The 22,009-nt window shown below is 40.0% G+C and overlaps 1 protein-coding gene across 4 annotated transcripts in view; it reads right to left on the reverse strand.

The window, feature by feature from the left end:
* Positions 1 to 20,545, reverse strand: part of lig1 (ligase I, DNA, ATP-dependent) — a 45,968-nt gene extending 25,423 nt beyond the window's left edge. For 2 of the 4 annotated variants that reach the window (XM_054768316.1, XM_054768315.1), the window contains exons 1-16: positions 20,366 to 20,544; positions 18,776 to 18,844; positions 16,892 to 17,069; positions 16,653 to 16,812; positions 14,647 to 14,778; positions 12,393 to 12,677; positions 12,212 to 12,314; positions 12,052 to 12,138; positions 9,383 to 9,439; positions 8,950 to 9,008; positions 8,674 to 8,787; positions 8,411 to 8,577; positions 6,539 to 6,615; positions 6,343 to 6,434; positions 3,595 to 3,694; positions 2,418 to 2,503 (exon numbers count right to left, since the gene is read on the reverse strand). In XM_054768316.1, coding sequence (XP_054624291.1) covers positions 2,418 to 2,503; positions 3,595 to 3,694; positions 6,343 to 6,434; positions 6,539 to 6,615; positions 8,411 to 8,577; positions 8,674 to 8,787; positions 8,950 to 9,008; positions 9,383 to 9,439; positions 12,052 to 12,138; positions 12,212 to 12,314; positions 12,393 to 12,677; positions 14,647 to 14,778; positions 16,653 to 16,812; positions 16,892 to 17,069; positions 18,776 to 18,844; positions 20,366 to 20,382 — 1,783 coding nt within the window. In that variant the 5' untranslated portion in view covers positions 20,383 to 20,544. Of the gene's footprint in view, positions 1 to 2,417; positions 2,504 to 3,594; positions 3,695 to 6,342; positions 6,435 to 6,538; positions 6,616 to 8,410; positions 8,578 to 8,673; positions 8,788 to 8,949; positions 9,009 to 9,382; positions 9,440 to 12,051; positions 12,139 to 12,211; positions 12,315 to 12,392; positions 12,678 to 14,646; positions 14,779 to 16,652; positions 16,813 to 16,891; positions 17,070 to 18,775; positions 18,845 to 20,365 lie in introns of those variants that run through there. The other 2 variants (XR_008569613.1, XM_054768318.1) reach the window with 2 other exon arrangements.
* Positions 20,546 to 22,009: the final 1,464 nt, after the last annotated feature.

The raw sequence follows: 22,009 nt of genomic DNA on the forward strand, positions 1-22,009 counted from the left end.
TCGGGATTGTCTCTTGCCAAAGAAAGAGCTACCATTTCTTCACTGACTCGTGAGCGGCACAGCATTTAAACAATTAGTAGTAGTTCTGAATTAAAGGAGATGTCACGAGATTAGAGTTTAGCCATAAATTAGTTCAAAGTTTAAGAAAAAAGTTGTGGCTTATATACCAGAATTTAGTGTAGATGGACATAATGTACACAATTGGACATGGATTTCTCCTGCAATCCAATACACAGGTTGGTGCAAGCACCATTATGCACAGTGGTCAGTTTTCCACTTTAAAAATGCACAGTATGCATCAGTTGAGGAAACACACAGTCTTATGCTAGGCCTTTCAGGATAATCAATAAATATATTAATCGCACGATAATTAAAAACAAACTTGACAATTTTGCTGGCTTCGATATATTGACATGTGCATTTGTGTTTATTTTCCTCCTCCCTCTCTACCAAACACGCTGGATGACAAAAGGGTTCCCTCCATGCATCTGTCCTGGGCGCTTTGGCTCTATAGCGGAATGAACGGAGTGAGTGAACCCTCCTGCCAGTCATTCATTCAGTCTCTTTGTCCCAGTGGGGAGAGGGGTGCACTATGCTCTAGCGAGTGCACTACTTGCTAGCTGTGTGTGTCATGTGAACCACGATTGAATACTTTCTTTGTGCCTGTTGTGTTTAAAACAAGATCAATCAATTTTAGGCTGTTTGCACATTGTCATTTTGTGACATGAGAAAGTTTATGACACAGACAATTAAATAAATAATACAAAACGGTGGACGGTGGACGTTACGTTTAAGTGATTCCCGAAGTATAACACCTGTGCACCAAGGGCATTTTGCTGCATCCAAAACATGTACTTTGACCAAACGACGACAAAAAGTTACACCTCATTAAACGTAAACAGCATCTTCCACACACGCTGCTAAAAGTGAATCAAGGAAGTTTACATGCAAATGAGCTGACGGCTGCATTGATACAAAATGTGAACCTCAGAGTACTTCCGGGTTATTTCTCTGTTTTTTTGTTAATATTCAGCCAAAAACGAAAAGTGACACAGAAATACTGTGACTGTGATTTTTATTTAAGTGCAATGTTTGCTAAAAGAAACAGTCCATCTTATTTTCGTTGTTTTTTTGTCTTTTTTTTCTTTGATTTATTATGTTGTTTAATGTATTATTTTAAAAGTTCTTGACATTCCAATTCCAATGTTAAATACTCTTGAGAAATTAACATTTATTGCTTTTGATATGGTGTACTTGCATTATTATGCCATATTTTATCATTACATCAATGAAAAAATGACCTCAAAATAATGTTGACAATAATCTTGTTTACTGGCAATAATTTGTAGGACAATTATCATCCAGCAAAATTTGATATCATGACAGGCCTATTTTATTCAGAAGGAGGCTGAGGGCAGCTAGAAAACTGCACAATGTAGCAAAGTGGAGACTGCAGTGTCTAGGGGTGTTAAAACGTTTTCCAATGAGGGTTGCAAACTGCAAAAATGAAAGGATGTGGCAAGCCACTTGGATATCTTTATTTATTTTAGTGAAAATGCAAAAAAAAAAAACAAAAAAAACAAGTTACACAGTGTATTTAAAAGACAAAGCCTTGTGTTAGTAGTTTGAATATTTGATCTTCTATTTTCCCCATTTTTTTTTCATTTTTTCCCTTAAAGTTTTATTTCTACAATATACCATGAGTCAAGAAAGGATGAACCATGGGCTCCAAACTGCTCGCCTCTGGTGTAGACATTTATTATACCTTGCCTTGTTGTGTATCTTTATATGTGATACAGATTGTATCATGCATGTGTTATCACACCGGCACGCTTGGAACCTCTTGATCACTACCTCGAAGTAGTGGCTGGTGGTGCTTACTTTTGCCAATAGAAAAGCATCAATAACAAGTACTGCCACATCGAGCAAAGTAGAGGCAGACCCTTTGAGAAGAGTGTTGCGAATATGACTTCAAAGCAGTCAGAAGTAGTCTTTATCTTAATGTCACCTTAATGCTTATTTCTGTAGCGTTAAGCTACCATTTAGTCAGAGGGAAAGGCATAAATATTTCAGCATTTTCCAGAATTTAAGCATTTCCAGTGTGGGAACCCAGATGAGGACGCCATCACAATGAAGCGGCAGTTAAATCGAGTTTGCGTCTCAATTTAAAGACAAACTGCTTGATGCGACATTAAAGAAACACTTTGTTTACGCAGGCTTGTACAAAATGCTATAGGCATCAAATAAATGAGGCCAGAGCAAGGGGAGCGACTGTTCAACTGTCGTTGGGGATTCCCAAATGAAAATTTGTCTGTATTTTTGAGAATGCTCATTTGAACCCATGGACAGTTGTTGCAGACTCATCAATAAAAGCACATTTCCATTTTATCTTACCACTCTCCCGATTGGCTGCTTACCTGGAGTGAGCTTGCAGTGATTAGGCAGCTGGTCGATGCCCTCTTTCAGCAGAACGGGGATGAGGATGTCGTAATTGGGCATCTCACTGCACATGGGGACATGGTGGGGCACTCAATTAAGTTTTAATAAAATACTCCATTAATATCAATTTGTGTCAATCTGCATTCTTCTCCTATTGGCCAAAACTCTCAGATTCTGCAGCTTCCTCACCCGACCAGGCCTACTTTGTTGCGACTGGTCAGGGGTCGAGGGTCGGCTCGGGGCCCCCCTCCAAATATTGCATGCAATTGGAAGAATATTGGAAACTTTTGCGTCAAATTGTGCCTTGTTCATGAAACAGCTGTCTGTGAAGTGGCAAGAGCAGAGCAGCAGTGCCCGGAAGGTACTGTACGACAAAAAAAGTTTCCATTGCTGTCTTACTCCGGTTTAGACAAACAATTCTTACATCCGAAATAACACTTTTTGGCTGCCATTCTCCAGAAAAAGCAACAAACGGTACTGAATGGTGGACACAGATTACTGCTAGACATCTGGCAAGCGGTCATACATGGACTTCCTAAAAAGGTATGACATGAGAAATTCGCCACATCTCGTGGAAATCTTGTGAAATTCTCATACCCAACCATTCATGAGATTTAGGAGAGGCATACAAATGAAAGCAAGGATAATTAAAAACACACACCAACTTCATGTACTGTAGAACAAGAGTACGTTTGAAACATACACATACGTCTGAAAAGTTGCAACTGTAGGATAGGGCTCCTTTCTATAAATCAGTGGTTCTCAATTATTTTCTGTCATGTCCCCATTGGGGGAGAGAAATGTTTTTGCGCACCCCCCATTTATAATAGTGTTGAGAAACTAATATCTACTGTATGTATCGGTATTGTACAGACTGAGCTCTAATCTGAAACCAGCGAAATGCAACAAAATGGAGAGCAGTGAAGCATACAAGCGTATTCAAGAGTCAATTATATACTGAATACGACAAATTCATACATGTTGGCAGGTCTGCACTAATATTGAAAGTCCTCCCTGCCTCTCACGCGCCCCCCCCCCGACAGTTCACCGTGACCCCCCAGGGAGGCCCGCCCCACTATTTGAGAAGCACTGCAATAAATCGACAGCATTTAAAAGACAGTGAGGCAAACACGTCGTATTAAAGAATGCACTTACCAGTAAGTCTGCTTGAGAATGAGGCTCTTCTCTTCCATCCAAGCCCGCCGGCTCTCAGCGCTCATCCCCTTCCCAGCATCCATCACGGCGGAAGAAGAATCTGGAAGCCAAGAGTTGTTTAAATACATTACACAGCACATGCCTTAATGTGACGACACGTTTGGCAGATTGTAATGCACCAAAGTCACATAACTGGTGTTTTATTGGCCCCTGCCTGGTTGCCAAGAACCCTGGGTCTATTTGTGATGCAACACACCACTTCACAGCACCAGCCAGGGATTGTGTTAGCTGGCGTAGAAAGTAATTGGCTTTTGCTGAAATTCATGGTGTCGTTTTTGTATAATGCTGCAAGTATACTCCTGATCAAAATTTTAAGACCAGTTGAAAAATTGCAAGACGCAAAAAGAAGAAATGGTAGTGAGACAAAAAATGTTTTGAGTAAGCAATTTATTGCAAACAACCATCAAACTGAAATAGGCTGTTATTCAGATGATCAAAAGTTTAAGACCACAGCCTTTAAAAGCCAAAATCTTGGCAAAAATGTGGATTCAATGTTCAATGTCATTTTCTGTCAGGTCTTTGAACACGGTGAGATTGTTGGGCTGCATAAGGAAGGCCTCTCGCAGCGCGTCATTCATTGCTGCTGAGATTGGACGCAGTAAGACAGTCTTTAGAAACTTCTTCAAAGATCCTGCGAGTTATGGAACAAAAATGGTCAAGTGGTAGACCCAAAAAAAAAAATGTCACTGGCCCTGAGCCAGAGGATCTGACTGGCTGTCTGTTATGACATGGGACGATCCTCGGCCCAAATAAAGGTTTACTGGTGCCGAGTGCAGTCCAACAACAATCAGATGGCATTTGCAGTTATGCTTCCTGCTCGCTTCCTGGCCCTGGACAGATACAGGTCACATATGGCGGGAAGGTCACCTCCAATCACTTTTTCTGCAGACCTGCAGTGAGGGCCGCAGATGCCATTTTAGGGCAACAGTGTTTGTTTATATCAAAGTTGCTGGCCAGAGAGAGATGCACGACATAACAAAATAGATGGTCTGAGCAAAAAAGAAAGGCAATGGACCATACCAAGACTAGGGTGCAAATCTGTTTATTTATTTAAATAGGACAGTGCATATTAATCAACATATGAGCAAAAGCATCACAGTATATAGGCCTCCGAATTTTACAGCTTAAAGAGAAGACCGTCGTCATTTCAGAGGTATGAACACTGGTGTGAAAGTGTTTGCCCCTTTTGTGATTTCTTATTTTTTTGCATGTTTGTCACACTTAAATGTTTTAGATCATCAATTCAAAATATTAGTTAATGACAACACAACTGAACACAAAATGCAGTTTTGAAATACATTTTTTTATTATTTAAGGGAGAAAAAAAATCCAAACCTGCTTGGCCCTGTGTGGCCCCTGGCACCCACCCCAGTAAAACTATAATTATTCTCTATAAAATGTTTTGTGAAAAATATTTTCTGTATCTGGAATTGATTGATTGGATTTACATTCTTTACGGGAAAAACTGATTCGGTTTTTGTACTTTTTGGTTTTTACAGTATCTGACCTTTTGGAACAAATTAATGCCGAAAACCGAGGTTCCACTATACTTAGACAGTACGTGTTGCATTGAAGAGTTTGGCTATGTATGCTATTGATCAAATAACAGTTGAACAAATCCATGTAAAATATTAAGTAGAACATTTCCGGTCCAGGCTGCAGATCAATGCAAATTTCCCCACAGAGCCTTGGGCCTAATTGGCTTATTAAAGCATACCTCCACTGGTGAAGAAACCCCGAATACTAATAGAATCAGCATAAAACAAGTTAATTGGCTGTGTGCGGCACTGGTGATAGCAGCCAACAGTATCTGGTGAGAAGAAGCCCTTCAGACGTCAGCAACATACAAAAAGAGTGATTCCTCACTCCAACATCACTTTTTACCAGCAACGTGTTTTTTTGGAATTTAGGACAGGAAATGTTTTAAATTCATCGACATCGCTTGTAAAGGATATTTAAACACCTTTAATGAGCTTTCCATAAATAAAACATGCCAGCTCCACCGCCATCTATGTGACCTCCCAGCTGAATTATTTAAATATCACATGAGCATCGTTCAACAAAACTATGTCAAGCGGAAAAGCCGAGAGGAATACGGAACTTGTGTTTCATCAGGCCATCAGGGACCGACTCCTCACAAAGCATCCTGACAGTACACTCAGTGGTCGCAAAAGAAGTTCTTAAGCAGCTGGAAAAAGCAAAAGCTCGCCGATGAAGCGGAAAAGGCGATACAAATGGAAATAAAGTTGAACTGCACTGATAAAAGAACCCCTTAGAAAGTTTGAAGTTCTGTTTATCATCTGTCACTCAGTATGCTTTGGGATTCTGTATAAACTATCATGACTGATTTACTATGGTGGATGGCCAAAATAATAAAAATGTTTTTTTTTAACGCATTAATGATAATATTTTGGTTACCTTATTGAGCTGCATGAGTGGGTAAAATTATTAGAAACATTTCTCAGAGTGCAGTAAAAGTTGTCGTTCAATTAATTCTTTTTCATTATCATCTTTGTGAGGGCAGATTTTTTTTATCCAGCTCTTATACTGGATCCCATTAGAATGCACAGGTGCAATCGTCACACATTCATTGGTAAAGTCAAAACAAGTCAAGCTTGTTGGTCTCCCTCAAGATGGTTTCCATGGCAACTACAATCAACTCACAGGCACAACAGACTTCACATTTACCTTTTGGTGGGGGCGTCAGGCATATTGCTTGGCTCAATGCTGACAGGACGCTCTGCTCGGCCAGCCCGATCCTTAGCTTCCCCGCTAGCGACCTGTCAATCAAAGAAATCTTTCACATGATCTTGGTCTCAGCCCATCTGTGCCCCATGTGGGTTAATGTGTGTGTGAATGTGTGTGCGTCAGAGTGCGCTCATACCTGACGATGTAGCGGGCCTCTGAGAATCGGCACGCCACAAAGAGGCCTTTGATGATGTCGATTTTCTTATTCATGGCCTGAGGCAGAAAGAGGAAATTGAGATTCAGGGACGAGCGAGCAGAGAATGCACAAAAACTGGAGGTCAGTGGCAAGAACAAATGACATGTTCCATCTCCACGGTGGCAGGGGCACGGGATGGCGGCTACCACAAAGAAACGTCACTAATTGCTTTAGGGCACGTTTACACAATCTAGAAAAACAAAAACAAGAAAAAAAAAGTCTGCTCGTAAAGTTTCAGCTGCAGATGACAACTCCGAGCTGCAAAAAAAATGACAAAGCAAACAACAACAAAGTAAAATGTACGCAACGCCTGAGGTGGTGATTCACTTTGGAAAAAAAACATGAGGCATTGAGAAAAATTGAAGGATGAAGGGGGTCACTGATAGATTTTGTACATTTAAAACGCTTAAATGCTAATGTAGGTGAATATATGCTCAGGTATCTGAACAAAACATCCACATCTTAGCTTTGTGTTATAAGTAACAAAGCAAATTAGTATGGGTGAGATTAAAACATGCCAAGATTTCCCGTTTGGAGAAAGGCTGAACTGCGAGAACAGGACAGCCAACCCAGAAACCAATCAGACTGAACAATGGCATTGTTACTATGAATGATAATGCAGTATAATATGGAAGTGGCAGTATGCAAGGCATTATTAGAAGCACACATTAAGTGCTTTACACACACCTTACAATCCAACCTACTTCAGTGTTGTCAGCGTCAGTGAGTGACATGTGGCTGTTTATTTCCCCAATCGAAGATGTAAAGCTGTTGCAGTGTTTCATGTCCAAGCGGAAGCTGTCGCTATTCTACATTTGATCAGTTACTTAAGATTTGTCAGATCAACCCACATACAGTAGATGTTCGGACTTGTCTGCATCTTTAATCTCCAAGTGGTTCTATTTACGCTTGTTTAACATGCCACCAGCTCTGCTTCATAATACACCTCATACGTAGAAGAGATCCGTGTTGACTATTTAGCAACATGGTCACTACATTTAGCAAGAAGAGGTGCGTAGTAAAAGTGAAAGTCAGGAAGGGTTTCTTGCTTTAAGTATCCACCGTACGCACGTCATGAGTTTTATTAATAGCTCATGACTGGCTCCTGTCAAATAAAGACCTGCCTGGTCCGCACGGACTCGTGTGCTTCACAATATGCCACTTTATGGCTTATACACAGGTGCGGCTTATACACCGGAATTTAAGGTACTCCGTGTCATACAAGTGTACAAAGAAGTGAAGCACTGTTAATAATGCAATAACAGATACAGTCATCCCTCACAATATCGCGGTTCAATTATCGCTCCCTCGCTATAATCTTCTTTGTCCTTCTTACCAACTCCGTTTGAAACCCTTTCTTAAGTTGAGAAGAAATAAATTTGAGGCTAACTGGTTGGCTCGCTAGCTAGCGGCCATCTAGAGTCCCTGTAGTATAATTGTTGTACAAGTGTAGTGGTGACTATGAAGTGTTATTTCATGTCTACAGGGCTGAAATGTTAAAAATGTTTTCTATGCTCTAACTACAAAAATATTTCATTTATTAACATTGATCACAGAATTGTATTTATCGCGGTCGGATCTGGAACCAATTAACCGCTATAAATGAGAGACGACTGTAATTTATCAGTACAAATGTGATTTGTGTCTGAGATGCCTTATAAATCTTTACTAAAGTTCTGCGGTACGAACACGAAGGTTTTGCGTGCGGAAAAATGTATTTAAATTCTGTTGTACTTTAGAGGTTCCACTATATATATATTTTTTAAACAACATTTTTTGTCCCACATTTCAAAACGTCATCAACCAGCTCACCGAGTTCCCACTCATGCTGGCAATCTCCTTCAGTTTCTTGAAGACGCCCCCCGCCGTCAGACTGGCCGGCTGAAACATGGTTCGCTGGTTGCTACGGGAACTCTCGGCCACCAGGCCAAGGTCTCCTTTCTCCGCTGCCTCTGCCTTGATTTTGTCCAGCTGTCGCCCTGGAAACAAGAGTAAGAGGGTAAACAACAGTAGCAAAGAACCAAACAAGCGTTTTGGTTTCACATTGTGTGTGTGTGTGTGCGTTCGTGTATTACCAGTTGCTTGAGCCACAGCTTTCATCAGCACGGTCTCTCCAACTCCAAGTTCCATCCCCAGATAGGCAGGACCCAGCTGGTTTAAACACAAGTACACGCAGCACAGCAGGTCGTCTACGCACACAAACAAACACATTTCTGAAGACATGAAAACATCCACAAAGCTCTTCAAGGCTTCCAAACGAGACACACTGGAAAGTGACGTGGCTTCATCAGCGCCTACTTGATGGAGTGGCTGGCCGCCAACGTGCAGCGTGGATAGATAGTGACGCTTACCTGGAGAGAGAAGCACCACAGAGCGGAACAGGTTGGCCAGCGTCTCGATGTTCTTCAGTCTGGGGACAAAAACAACAGCTTTGAGACGGCAAGGCGGCTAACGAGATTTGTCTGGAGCTTTTCGGTTCTGCATGGAGGAGAGACTTTGTTGTTTTTAGTCATGATTTGCATATGTAGAAAGACAGCAAGCCTAACTTACAAATCCTCTGACATGTTCATTTTTAAAAATTCTGTCTCAGGAATAATTTTTTTTTAAATTTATCCCAGATTTCATCATCTCTGGAAGGATTTAACAGCTTCAATAATTGAAACATTCTGGAACATTCTGAGACCTACTTTTCATTTCTTCTCATTTCCGATACTCTGGGAGACACAGACAGTCATGCTACATTATTTAGCATTTATTCTTCCTGCCTCCAAGTGGCGCTCTCACCTTCCGGAGTCTTGTTCGATCTTTTCAAAGGTGCGAGCCACCGCCAGGTAGGGCACTCTGGAGAGATAGACCAGCGCAAAGTTATGAGAACACACTGAAAGATTCTGGGTCAGAAAGATATTAACAGTGACGCTAGAGCCTAAGTCAAAGTGGTTGAGTCTAAGGACGTACAGTGGAACCATTGGAAATTGCAGGAGGTCATTACTCAATATGACCGTCTGACTCATAGTTTCATCTTACACACATTAAAATCATCATAAAGCAACTTAACACGCAAACGTGATACCGAAGAAATATACAAATATGTATCAATACAAGTTTAATATGAAAAAAAAACCCTCATTTTAAAATGTTTCCATAATGCATTTTGTTTGAGAAAACCATTTCATTGGAGCATAAAAAGCACAGAAAATGGTGGATGCCACTGCAATGCGTCTTCAGTCCACCAGAGGGAGCGACAGGACCCAGAGCCCAAAGCCCAGAGGGAAGCTGACATCATTGCGGCGCCCCAATGAATGCGTTGCTCGGACGCAATGTCTTCTAGGAAAACTTTAAAATGTTGTTTTGTTGGGGGTTTTTTTTTTTACTCATATTGTGACATGTTTGCATATTTGTACATACACCTTTTGAGTGTTAAGTTGCTATGTGATGAATTTAATGTTGTTCGTAAAGTGTTCTTTGAAAGATCACACCGTGAGTCAGACTGTTGTGTGTGTGTGTGTGTGTGTGTGTGTGTATATATATATATATATATATATATACACACACACATATACACATATATATATACACATATGTATATATATACACACATATACATATACACACATATACATATATATATATATATATATATATACACACATATATATACACACATATATATATATATATACATATATATATATACACACATATATATATACACACATATATATGTATACACACACATATATATATATATATACACATATATATATACACACACATATATATATATACACACACACACACACACACACACACACAGTAGCGCCCCTACAACGTAAATAATCCGTTCCGAGAACGTTTATGTTGTAGGGTTTTTATGTTATACGAAGCGTAAAATACATGTAAATAGTCTAATCCGTTCCAAGATCTTCCCAAACTCACCACCTTTGGCCCTTCAAAATATTCCAAGTCCACCAAATATGGTGGGAAAATATAAGAAAACCTTAGCATAGGCATAGTAGAGTAACATTCCAATATAAAATAAGGTAATAAATAAGATTACTGTAAATGAATAAAACTGAAAAACAAAAACAATCAACTGGTTTAAGGGCGACTACAATGAGGAAGGGAGAAGCCTGTCTCTCACACAAACTCACAGATGCACTGGATAAGTCAGCCAATGAGATGAGAGCATAGGCAGTGCCTCAATAATCAGCCAATGAGAGCATGAAGCATCACAATTTCTGAATAATTTCCTGCTTGGTTTCTATCGACAACTTTTCCCTTTTTTTCTTATCACTTACACTTGGTTTAGGGCCCATGATTACGGTAATTTTACGGTAAATTAACACAAAGAAAAGTAAAAAATTTAAGAAGAGATTTCAATGTGTGTGAACTAGTTTAAGGGCGTCTACGATGAGGAAGGGAGAAGCTTGTCTCTCACACAAAATCACGGACACGCTGAATAAGTCAGCCAATGAGATGAGAGCGTAGGTGGTGCCCCGATAATCAGCCAATTACTTTACACTGTACTCTTTACTTGCGTATCTTGCTTGCTGCTGTAACAACAAAATTTCCCCGCTGTGGGATAAATAAAGTACAAATACAATACAATACAATACAATACAATGAGAGCGTGAAGCGTCATAAGGCTTCACCAAGTGTACTCTGTTATTCATGGAAAATGTTTCCCCTCTCTCTGTCGCGCGAGCTATTCAAATCAACTTTCTGAACTTGCACAGACTTGACGTTTTACGTTATATGGAATGTCTTACGTAATACGATGCAAAAACTTTACATAAATTCTTGGGTGTCAAGGGTGTCATAAAAATATCTTACATTAATAACGACATTGGCATTACATCGGTGACTACATCTTCCTTAATCACAACCATGGGCATTTCAGTTTGTCAAAGATTTTGTAGCAATGTGTGCAGAGGTTGACATCTCATTAAAAAAGTTAGCCAGGCTACATCCATTTCTCAATGACAAGCAAAACTGGCCAATGATGTATTGCATCAATAAATGTAAGGATTTAGCATTTAATTAATCAAAATTTTATTCACTAACCCAAAAAGCACACATTTTATGCTGGTAAAATAAGTGTAAAAGCTACAAAACGGAATTCTGAAAAATTTTTATGGAAAAAACGGAATTTGGGAGAAAATAAAACAGATTTTATAGGGCCCTACCACAGGTGAACAAAGATGCTGTGTTTTTTATTTTTTATTTTGGGATAATTTTGAGTTCTGTTATGTCCATTTATCATTAAGAGCTTGCAAGGAGCAATCGCATTGCAGTCATTCTATGACTCGGCTACGTTGCATGCACATGTGATCGTGCCATGCCCTGCCCTGCCCCACCTCTTCCAATCGTGACAAAGGAGTGGAAGTGTAAACTAATCAGACAAGCTGACTTTCGGTTCGATTGACCGAGCATGACGACAACCAAAGACTAACTTGTGTCCTTGCTTCCAGCAGGCGTGGTCCAGAGGGTGGTAGTTGGGTCTGGATGGGTCGTAGTCGGTCTCAGTCAATACTGACTCACTGTAGAAGACAAAGTGACATGATGGCAACGTAGTGGAGGATTCCATGGCAATGTCACTTCCTGTTTCCTCACCTCTTTGCATCCTTACTCTCCTCCGCTGAGGACGTCGTCTTCTTCTTCTTCTCACTTTCACTCTTGTCTGACTTATTTGTCTTCACTGCAGCTTTCCTTGGAGCTGCCGGGTGGCAAGTAAACAACAACAGTTAGTCATTATTGTTATTATGAAATTATATTTTAATTAGTGTCTCCTGACCAAAGAAGCTGCTGATTGGTGTTTTCTTGACCTCCTCTTTAAGGATCTTCTCCGGCTCCTGTGTGTCCTTTTCATTGCTCTTCTCCTCCTCATCCTCCTCCTCCATTTCCTCAGCAGCAGCAGCCCTTTTCTCATCATGTCTGCCCTCTTTGGGATCTTTTTTTTCCCCCGCCTCCTCCACTTTCTCATCAGTGCTCTTGGCTTCATCTTCTTTGTCGCATGTCCTCACCTCCTCGGTCACCTCCTTTTCAACTCTTTCTTCCTTGGCGTCCTCCTCCACATCGCCTGCACACAGTGGGGGGTAAGACTCATTGAAGAGCTGAATGTCAGCCATGTTTACTGAGGGCAACTCAACTGCTTGATGAGCCCACTGTTTGAAATGTGCTTACAGATAAAACATTTTTAAGAAAATGGAGCGAAGTAGCGATGTTGGACTACAGGAGCGAGGCCATGATGTCATTAAACGTTATTTACACTTATTTTCTTTTAATGGCAAGCCTTTAGAGACTGTTATTGAGTCACTATATTTAAACACTTCCAGCTGGTCATGTGTACAACACTACTGTTGATTATTACTCCAAAGTCTAACTATCCCAAAAGTGGTACATTTTGGAGTCCAACCAAAGTTTTGAGGAAAAATATGAAAACAAAAATTGGAGTGATCATGTGAGACACAGGGCTAGGCGATATATCAATATTATTAACATATCTTTATTTCTTTTAAGCACAATATCAAAAACAAGCATCTCGTTCATATTGATATGAACTGGATTTGCGCTGTAACTCTTGATATCTTGACATGAAGGTCCCACTCATCACTCTGCACTGTGTGTGAGCATCACTGAGTGGGGATCCTGCCCCGCCCCCCTCCATGCATGGAGGAGGAGAGAGGAGAGGCGGAGGAAAGCAACAATGTCTGCGATGGAGAAAGGGGTCAGAAAAGAAAAAGCAGTAGCTTTAGTAGTAGTAATTTGGAGGTACTTCAAAGCGCGGAAGCACTACAAATCTTTTTCACCACCTTAAAACTTGGCACAAACTCCAGTACGAGTGTGCGAAGCTGCAGGCTGAAACAGCCCCGGCTGCACAATTTCACAAAGCTCCTGCAACAACACAAAGCTCATTGCTTGCTTCTTTTTCCTGTTGCGTTCCTCATGAAAGAAAAAGTGCAAAGTGGTGTGCTATTACTAAAGTGGAGTCCTATCACATTGCTAAAGATATGGACCCCATTGCAACAGTTGAAAAAACTTTAACGATTATAAAAAAAACAGTAATGGACTGCAATGCAAACAGTTGCTAAGCCTGATGCAGTTGACAGGTTGGTGTTCCTGGCACATGGCCTGCCGCGATAATCGATAAATTGATTAAGCGAACGATAAAAAGAAGAGGGAAAAAAAAGTCAATAATTATGTCGGCCTCAATAAACTGACATGTGCATGAATGCGTGTTTAATTTCCTCGTCTCTATAAACCACACGGGCTGGATGACAAGAGGGTTCACTCTGTATCTGTCTGTGCACATTGGGTCTACGGTGGAATGAACGGCAAGAGTGACAAGAGTTGCAACATATCCCGTGTTACAATGTGGACACTTGCAGTTTACAGACAGGTGCGGTCTACATATATATGCACAAATCTTTTTTCTCTTTAAAAGTGGGTGTGGCAAATGTTACCTCAAAACACCTGTAGAGTTGATTTTTTTAAAACTTTATTTTAGTTTTACACATATGAAAGCAAAGACTGTTCAAATGTTACTTAAAAACATTGCCTCTAAAGTAAATATAATTTTTAATAATTTTACTTTATTTTAGTTGGAGTTGACTTAATTATTAACAGTGGGTAATCTTTTTACACTTGTATGACTGCTAGGAAAGTTTAAATCTTACCTAAAAACATTTACAGTTAATAGAATTTAAAAACAAATAGATTTACTTTATTTTAGTTGTATGTAGTTGCAGTGGTTAACATCTGTTTATGACAGTTAAAATGTTTCCTTAAACCATTGCATGTACAGTCAATAAAAGGTATTATAGGTTTATTTGATTTTTGTGATATTTAGTTGTATTATTTACAGTTGTTACCATCTTTTTATAAGTATGTTAAAACATTACCTGTACAGTTAATGAAAGTATCAGTTATCTTTGGCCTGTCATGTTACACAGCACTGGGAAACATGGAATACAAACAATAACATGACAATGAAGAAATGCAGAAAGCTGTGCAGTGCGGCTCAAAGCAGTCAAGAGCCAAGGTCTCACCTGCGTTGTCCACACTGGCCTCCACGCGGGCTCGCTTGCTTTGCTGACCCTCCGGCTTCTTGGTTTCGGCCTCGTCTTTCTGGCTGTCGCTGCCGCTCTCGTCAAGCTTCCTCTTGGGGAACATCTTCCTTGCTGTACTCATGAGGACAATAAAAACGGAGGACAAAGGTGAGTGCGCAAAGACAAATCTATGGAATATATTGTGTATATTCTCCAGTGTTGCGGGATTATAAGCAGCAGGACACTTGTCTCATCTTTTGGCACTGAAAACATGAAATATTTCCCTAGATTGTATTCATGTAACAGCAATTGACAGTAAAAGTAATCTCAAAGCACTTTACATATAGATGAGCTCCAGCAGCAACATGCAAGAACCCCACATGAGTCCTACACTTTACGGAAGACAATTCATGCACAAATTACAACATCACTTGAATGTTTTCAGGCATGCGGCGACACACTACTCTTAACAACACAGCGGGCATCAAACAACAGGCTGTACAAGTCAAACGAAGGAATCAGAAGGCACAGTTTGCCACTGAGCAGTTAAAATTCTCTTTCTGCCATTAAAAATACAAGACGCTCCACTTAGGGCTCCTTAACGATTCTACTTTATGTTCATGGTCCAAATGTGTTCTGGAACGCTCAGAATCATTAACAGCTGAAAAACAGCAAAAAAATACTTTTTTTCCGTTCTAGAAGACGCATCCTGACAATAACAATAATGCTAATAATAATTATGATAATAATAAGAATAATAAGTGCACATCCTTATAACTAGAGTGGCAGAAGATCAGACGTCCAGGATGAAGAATTTGGATCATCACCTTTATCAAATAACACCTCATGTTTATTTTTCTTATGCAGATTTTAGAAAAATGCCATAATATTCTAAAATTGTGTCTTTATCCAGATCTGCACCAAACTAAATACAGTATTTCTTCATAGAGTTGACGGGGACTTTGATTTACTCAACAGCAGAGAGTACCAAGTGTCTCTTTGGGGTCAAGCGTTAATTTTCAGAATTTGCATTTCTCCAATACACTGGAGTTTATCCCAGCTAACATTGGGTGAGAGATGAGGGACACACTGGACTGCTCACCAGTCAGTCGCAGGGCATACATAGACAAACAACCATTCACACTCACATTCATACCTAGGCATGGGCCGATATAAGATTCTGACTGTCTGATAACCTTGAGCAAAAATATCATGATTTCACAATATAATAATTACAGCTAGAAAATGTGTTAGTATGACATATCTTTATTGAAAAGAGGAAGTCATTTTTAAACAATAATAGAACATGATGAAAGTGAAGCATGTGTGAGGATGAGCGGCATAGAAAATGGATGGATGGAAATTACGACACATTTGAAGTAAATTCTATGAAAATTAAAAAAAAAGAACGTTACGTTACGTCACAGTGGCTGAGAGCATTTAATTACTCAACAACAGAGAGTACCAGGCATACATACATGACATTAGGGGCCAGATGTTTTTGCATTTAAAAAATAATATTAAACACAATTATTTTTTCCACACAAATAACAAAATGGCAATTGAAGTATGTTTTTATAATTATATAGGATAAAATACTGTAATTCCTCATATCGAGCCTGGGAACATTTACAGTATTTACTCAACTGCAGAGAGTGCAAGGTGTCTAGTATTAAGTGTCTTTTAGGAGGATGGCTTTTTTTATATTATTAAATATAACCTTTAGTTGTTCTTTTTTTTTTTTTTTTAAAAAAACATAAAATAATGTAATATGTATTTCCTCATGCAGTGGCCAAGGCTAGTTTATTTACTCAACTGCAGAAAAGGTGTGAGGCATCTATTAGGGGACAGGCCACATTTTCAAATAATTTTAAACAATGTTATAACAATGTTTAAATTTGATGTTTTCATCAATAAAAGTGATTACATGTGCAGGTAGGTGCTGCTGTTTTCATTAACACTGTTCAAAAGTTTCTGAAACATGAAATTGTGTGCTGCTTTCTGACCTGTCTTGCGCTTGGTGATGGCACCAGGGGAGGGCGACATGGAGCTGGGGGTGCCCGGTGAAATGGAGGAGGCAGGGGTTAGGGGAGTAGCCGGGGTTTTGAGGGTAACAGAGGGTGGCGGTGGAGACAACGGGGTGGGCATGACCTTAAAGATGTCATCCTGTTGATAATTGCAAAGAAAATACTTTGATTGCATGTATTGGGATGCATGTGTAGCTTTATCAAACTGTTTTTCTTACCTTTTCTGTTTTCACCACCATCTTATCCTCTTGTTTTCTGGTGTTAACTTGCTCTGTCACCTCTGGTACCTCGTCGTCGTCGCTGTCCAGAATTTGTCGGCTGCGCTTGGGGACCTTCTTGACGGGAAAGTCCACTTCCTGGACACCATTCTGGACTTTGAGCGGGCTTTTGACAGGCCTGGCACACGCACACACACACACACACACAGGCACATCACATCATGCACAGCAAAAAAACAAGACAATTGTTTATTTACAAGCTTGTTGAAGAGCATTAAAGAGGGATTAACTAGTCAGGCAAACAATAAAATCAAGGCAGGAGTCACAAAAATAAATTAAAAGTTCATCAGAGTTCACAGAGCTTTGATTAATTTAAGACACTAAAGTCAATTAAATACTGTAGAAGCCTCACTTACGGTGGCCAACAGTAGAGAAAAAAACAAAGCTACATGGCCCTGTGGGAAAAAGTGATTGTTGGGCAGCAAAAACTCCAATCAAGTGTTGGAGATAACTTGCAATGAGTCTCTTACAGCGCTGTGGAGGAATTTTGGCCCACTCATCTTTGCAGGACTGTTCTAATTCAGCCACATTGGAGGGTTTTCTAGCATGAACCGCATTTTTAAGGTCATTCCACAGGATCTTAATAGGATTCAGGTCAGGACTTTGAAAAGGCCACTCCAAAGACTTTGTTTTGTTTTTCTTCAGCCATTCAGAGATGGATTTGCTGATGTGTTTTGGATCATTGTACTGCTGCAGAACCCAAGCTGGTTTCAGCTTGAGGTAATCAAAAGATGGCCGGGCATTCCCCTTCAGGATTTTTGGTAGATGGCAGAATTATGGTTCCATTTATCACAGCAGGTCTTCCAGGTCCTGAAGCAGCAAAACAGCCCCAGACCATCACACTACCACCACCATATTTTACTGTTCGTATGATGTTCCTCTTGTTCAGCAGTGGATTTTGTCTTGGAACTCTGCCATGCAGTCCGTTTTTGCCCAGTGTCTTTCTTATGGTGGAGTCAGGAACACTGACCTTAACTGAGGCAAGTGAGGCCTGCAGTTCCTTGGATGTTGTTGTGGGGTCTTTTGTGACCTCTTGGATGAGTCATTGCTGCGCTCTTGGGTAATTCTGGTTGGCCGGCCACTCCTGGGAAGGTTCCCCACTGTTCCATGTTTTCATTTGTGGATAATGGCTCTCACTATGGTTCGCTGGCATCCCAAAGCTTTAGAAATGGCTTTATAACATTTTCCAGACTGATAAATCTCTATCTCAGTTATGTTTTAACAAGGAGGGGGTGGGGGGGGGGCATCACTTTTCCACACAGGGCCATGTAGGTTTGGATTTTTTTCTCCTTTAATAATAAAAACTTTAATTTAAAAACTGCATTTTGTGTTCAGTTGTGTTGCCATATTTAAATTTGATGATCTGAAATATTTACATGTGACAAGGTATCTATCTATCTATCTATCTATCTATCTATCTATCTACCTATATATAAAAACTATAATTATTGTGTATATTAAAATAAATAGTATGAGCAACAAAAAGTGGTCTGTAGCTCAGAGAGTGCATCATATTTAAATGTGATGTGATGTCTACCTTTTCAAGTTAAAGTATGCTTTGTTGTAGGTTAAATAGTTTTTCTCAGCACTTTACTCACGATGTAAGCACTTTGTCACTTGGTGTTTTTATTCTTCCACCAACAAACGGCACCTAAGTTACACCCTCAACTCTTTACTGACAGTTTGCCACTCAGTCAGTTGAACAGTGTACTCTGAACAGTATCAATGCGCGACAATATAGAACACAGGTGAGGTGCAGTTGTACACCACTACAAACCACAATAATAAACAAGCAGAATTTGCAGTACGTAAACAAAATCTTACTTTTTCACTGATGCATCATTGGCTTTCTTCTGGACATCCTTGTCCTTTACTTTGGGCTGGAAGAAGGATCTGGAAGAAGAAAATACAGTAAGCAGAAACTACTGAACAACATTAAAGTGCAGGCCTGTCATTTTAAATTTTAACAAACATAGCAAGTATGTGTGTATTGTTATGGTGCAGCAGTAAAGACTATAAAAGTGTTTAAGAGCCTGAGGCTGTGTCCAATTTAAAGGGTCACTGACATGATTTTTCAAATTTGCTTGAATATGTTCTTTTTTGTTTGCACTTGCAAATATTAAGTACAATACAGTAACTCAATTGGAAGGCAGAATATCCTCCCTATTCCTGAATCTTTGCAATTAATACAGCAGATTAACGTCACAAGAGCAGTAGTTTCAGCACAATTTATTTATTTACATGTTTAACACTAAAACATAATTTTGTTTGCCAAATTTTCATCTGAACTTGTACATACTCCGTTGTCCGTTTACTCTATGTCAGGGGTCACCAACGTGGTGCCCGCAGGCACCAGGTAGCCCCCCACAACCACATGAGATGCCCGCAAGCCTGCTTTTCATTCAGGTTTTCAGTTAATAATGAAAGAACAGTAGAAAGAAATGCATTCTGAAATACAAAATGTGAGTTGTGGACACCAGTTTTTGTTCATGTTCTGGTAAAACAAGCATATTCGCTTTGTTTGGGTTTAAAATAAGCTCTGAAAATAAATGTTACAAAAATGAGTAGCTCTTGGCCATTTTCATTTTGTAAAAGTAGCTCTCACAAGGAAAAACGTTGGTGACCTCTGCTCTATGTGCTTGTGAGCTCATGCATTTCTGCTCTAAAGACAGAAGAAAGGGAAATGTAAACAGAAGATCACATTAAACAGTACACGCATTCAAAAAAGTTGAAACACAGAATTTCCCAATAAAACATTTACGTGATGTTCATCTTGTTCCCTTTATGTACGTACGATGAAGGGTTATGCCTTTACACTTACGGTAGTAAGATCAATGTCAACCTTTCCACGTAATAGAAAGATTTAAGACTTTACATCCAAAGGCTACGCACATCAAACTGTCTGCTTGCACACATAAACACGACTTAAAAATACTTTAATTAAAAATGGATTACAATTTACGATTCTCGCTTTGCATCGTAATGTTGACATTTTTAAAGGCTGGACGGAAGTGCGCAAATCTTGGATCTTGAATCTTGAATCTTGGGATGTGAAGGGCCCCGAAGGTTGGTCTGAATGCAGACTTCCATTCAATGGAGGAGGAGGACACGTTTGCAGGCCGCATTTGGAGGAGCCTTCCCGGATTTACTAATTTCTCGGCTCGATGACGTCATGCAGCCCACAAATACGGATTAGTAAACTGCAGACCCCGGATTTACACACAGCCGGTAGCAGTTTGTACCAAGTTTAGCTGCAGCCACAAGCACAATAAACTAAACTCCAGTACATTAGACCCACAGAAACACATCTTCTGTGCTTAAAATAGCTATCTTAAAGAAGCAATGCATCCCCAAGGTACCACTACACCTCCAATCAAGCTAGCAGGAAAAAAACAACATGCCGTCATAACTTACGCGATGCTGCGCTGCATGTTGATGTCGACCAACTCTTCCTTCCACCGACGATGAGACGATTACGATGACAGGGAGTTTTATGTATTATGACGGTACATAAATCCAAAATAAAACAGCCACACGAGGAGCCCACGGAAAAACGACTCCCGCGCTGGAGCTTGACAAACCACTTGCAATATTCGGCGCCAAAATGACAGCTTCCCCAAAGATCGTCTAGCGGCCGTGTGAGGAGATTGTAGTACGGGGAAAGTCAAAGGGAGGATTTGGGTGTTTTCATACTCCAACACATTATGAGAGGCTATTTTTTTTATTGCTTATACAGAAATATAAAATAGTAATGTTAAGGAAACATTACTTTTGGTATATTTACTCATGATAGTACAATACAATTCAAATTAGCCAAACCAACGTAAGACCGTAAAGACCAATGCTTACTGACGATCAAATCATAATAATTAGAATTCACACAATCTTAACAAAGATTGAAAGGTCATAAAAAAGTTATTTTTGATGTACGGGTTATATGGTGCCGCGACCCTAATGAGGAAGAAGCGGTATAGAAAATGGATGGATGGATGGGTTATATGGTGGAAAACTGAAAGAACGACAGCGTCATCACCTTTCTTGATCATATCTCTGTAATTCCGCAAAGTGGACAATAAAAGGCGCTGCTGCCACCTGCTGTCTTGGAGTGGAACCTTCATTTAAAAAGCAGAAAATGTCACTGAGCGCATCATTTATTTATTTAGGGTGGGATAAGCGACACACACAGAACAGGGTAATGCAAGTTAAATACTTTATTGAGTCAAACCCTGCAAGTGCCACATTGTTTGTGGTTTACAAGTTCAATCTTACTGTGGCTTGAAGTGCTGACAGAAGACAAAGTCATACATAAATAAAACAACATCTGTCTGACTAAATTGAATCACAAAACTGAAAACTATTTCAACAATCTACAAAAATAAAAGCGTTTTCACATCCCATCTGTTTCAGTAACATTCTCCTCCTCACCATCTGTCCATCATAACCGTCCCACCTCACCTTGCTGCCTTCCAGCAACAGCCTCCAAGTAAGGTGGTCCATGTCCCAATCTACCACGTGACCTTTGCCGGGTCAGGCGTTGGCGTGGAGGGCAGAGGAGGCAATAAGGTGTAAGCCAGGGAGGCTAGCTCCTCCTGAGATGAAGGGCGAGGGGCTGTGGGAGAGCTGCGTTGATGAGATGGGATTAGGGAGGCAGCACGGGAGCAAAAGGGGATGAGGCCGGGCCTGGACCACTGTTGTGATGAGCAGAATGAGACCTCCATCAGTCAAAGTAAAAATAAGGTTGTTACCTGTGTTTGTTACCTCTGTCCATGGCTGATCCGGGAGTCCCACACAGAGGAAGACCACCCTCGTTTGAAAGGGGATTGAAGGGAAGATGGTGGCTCTGGAGCAGCTGGAGGATGGATGAGTGGATGCATTAAGATGTGTAGGGGTGTTTTTTGCACAAAATTTAAAATATATATATATATTTTTTCTACTTTTCTTTTCTTTCTCTGGATGGTACAAATTTAAAGTGACATGTTGGATGATATGAGTTTCATTTCTAATGAGCTTCAAAACAAAAGATGTACTAAAAAATCCAATTTTACAAAGGAATTGCTA

The sequence above is a fragment of the Dunckerocampus dactyliophorus genome, chromosome 2, assembly GCF_027744805.1.
Source record: "Dunckerocampus dactyliophorus isolate RoL2022-P2 chromosome 2, RoL_Ddac_1.1, whole genome shotgun sequence".
Classification (NCBI taxonomy): domain Eukaryota; kingdom Metazoa; phylum Chordata; class Actinopteri; order Syngnathiformes; family Syngnathidae; genus Dunckerocampus; species Dunckerocampus dactyliophorus.